Raw genomic sequence first — 1,863 nt, 5'->3', positions numbered from 1 at the left:
GTCTCCCCCCCCCCCCCCGTTTGAATTAAAAAAAATAATAATAAATAGAATCCAATAAATAAATAATTATTTTTTAAAAAGTTACTTAAAAAATGAATGATTTTCTCTTTTTTTTTACATTTTTCTTATTTTGCTTTAACTTTTCAGATTTACTCTAGAAATTTTTAATTTATTAAAAACTTTTTTTGTTGTTGATAAATTGTATGCTCAAGATCGTGATACGAAACCCTCTCTGTGAAGACAACATAGTCCCGTATTCTCAAGATACTTAAAATCTGATAGGAGAAAAAAAGAGTAGTTCAAACACTGTGAGAATTCAACTCTGTAAGAATCAGAGTGAAGCAAAGAGCAATCTGGCCTCGAGGTAGCTCCGCTCAGCGGCACCGTAGAACAGGTCGAATGTTACGTCACAGACTCACTTGGCAATCACTCCCTCCTAGCCCCCACATTTCCTATTACTCTAAATTCAGGATCTGGCCGGTGTTGATTTTTGTTTAGCCAGCTTGCTGTTTTGCCATTGATACTTTGAGAATATACAGACAAGGATATGAATGTAGAAGTAGAATCCACTCTGCACTAGATTTCTTAAAACTCGTTTGAAATGCTAGTAATTTCTAAAATTCGGAATGAGAGGGGAGCTGAGGCATGAGGTTGAAAGTGGGGAGAAGGTGCAATAGAGCAATTTCTTCTCTGAACTTTTTATTCTCGTAACAACACAGGAACACAGGGGTGCAGGGTGATGGGGCACAGGACATGGGTTTTTGTCTCATACTCATACAAAATTAGAGATGTGGACATACAGAGAGGACATAGTAGGGTGCGGAGTTCATTGAAGGAGAGTGAGGGAAAAACAGAGCTCCCAAGAAGACAGAAGGGCATCCCAGAAAATGGATTCCCAACAAGGAAGTGGGGCAAGGGTGTTTTTTTTTTTTTTGGAGAGGTGGTTTTTGTTTTGTTTTGTTTTGTTTTGCTGTAGGGCGCGTGTGCTCGCCAGACAGAGAGAGACAGAGAGATAGAAAGTAAGAAATCACCCTTCCATGGGGGATGGCCATGCCATAATCCTTTTTCCTCCATTCTCCTCTTGAGATCTTGGGCACACATGCACACACGCCCGGCGTGAGTTTTAAGCCACCAGGTCCAGGACATGAACTGCGGTCAACTACCTGGAAGTCCAGCGACATAGCCATTATACTAACTGCTGGTCCCGGGGCAAGGGTTTTTATCTGGGCCAGAGGGGCCTTATTCAGGCTTGTTTTTAGGTGGGGGTCGTGCTTGTATTCCCTTTATGATAGGAAGGGGCACATGTTGGATGGTCCAGGTCTTCTTTTCTTAATTTTGGAGTGGGTATGAAGGTCAGGAGATTTTTTCGTCTAGAGGCTTTGGGCTGTAAAAACCTTTATCTTACCCTCTTTCTGGAATGTGGTAGGGCCTGGGAAAAAGCTTTTGCTTTAGGTCTAGGTCGTGCTGCCCAGGCCAGTCGCTGAGCCACCGCTGCAAGAGGTCTCTCCTGAGCAAGCAGCAGAGCTGCTTTGTCTCCTTAAAACTTGGCCATTTTGTGATTCCATTTTGGGCCCATACTGTAACTATGTGTTTAGGATCCCTGTACCACCTGATGTAACTAAAGGGTTGGAAAAGGCTCAGCATCTCCTTATTTCTTACTCCCTGTCCCCACACCTGGGACACACAGTGCTTCCAACTGTTGAACATACAAATGGAAACTCTTTCTCTCTTTTCAGGTGAAACCAGTGGGAACGAAAGTGATGCTGAGTATCTGCCAAAGAGTGAGTGAGTCAATGGGGCTGCTCCCTTTCTCGTGATGAGCACGGTTATAGGTGGAGTGGCACCTACCTTCATGATTAAGTG

The 1,863-nt window shown here is 43.3% G+C and overlaps 1 protein-coding gene across 1 annotated transcript in view; it reads left to right on the top strand.

The window, feature by feature from the left end:
- The window catches only part of DENND2C (DENN domain containing 2C), a 50,925-nt gene that overhangs the window by 17,607 nt on the left and 31,455 nt on the right, over positions 1-1,863 (top strand). The window contains exon 7 of the mRNA XM_014588246.2: positions 1,737-1,781. Within this exon, the coding sequence (XP_014443732.1) occupies positions 1,737-1,781 (45 nt within the window). The remainder of the gene's footprint in view (positions 1-1,736; positions 1,782-1,863) is intronic.

Source organism: Tupaia chinensis, unplaced genomic scaffold (assembly GCF_000334495.1).
Source record: "Tupaia chinensis unplaced genomic scaffold, TupChi_1.0 Scaffold000270_2, whole genome shotgun sequence".
In the NCBI taxonomy this organism is placed as follows: Eukaryota; Metazoa; Chordata; class Mammalia; order Scandentia; family Tupaiidae; genus Tupaia; species Tupaia belangeri.
The sequence above is the reverse complement of the archived record's forward strand: the minus strand, read 5'-3'. Positions and strand labels throughout refer to the sequence as shown.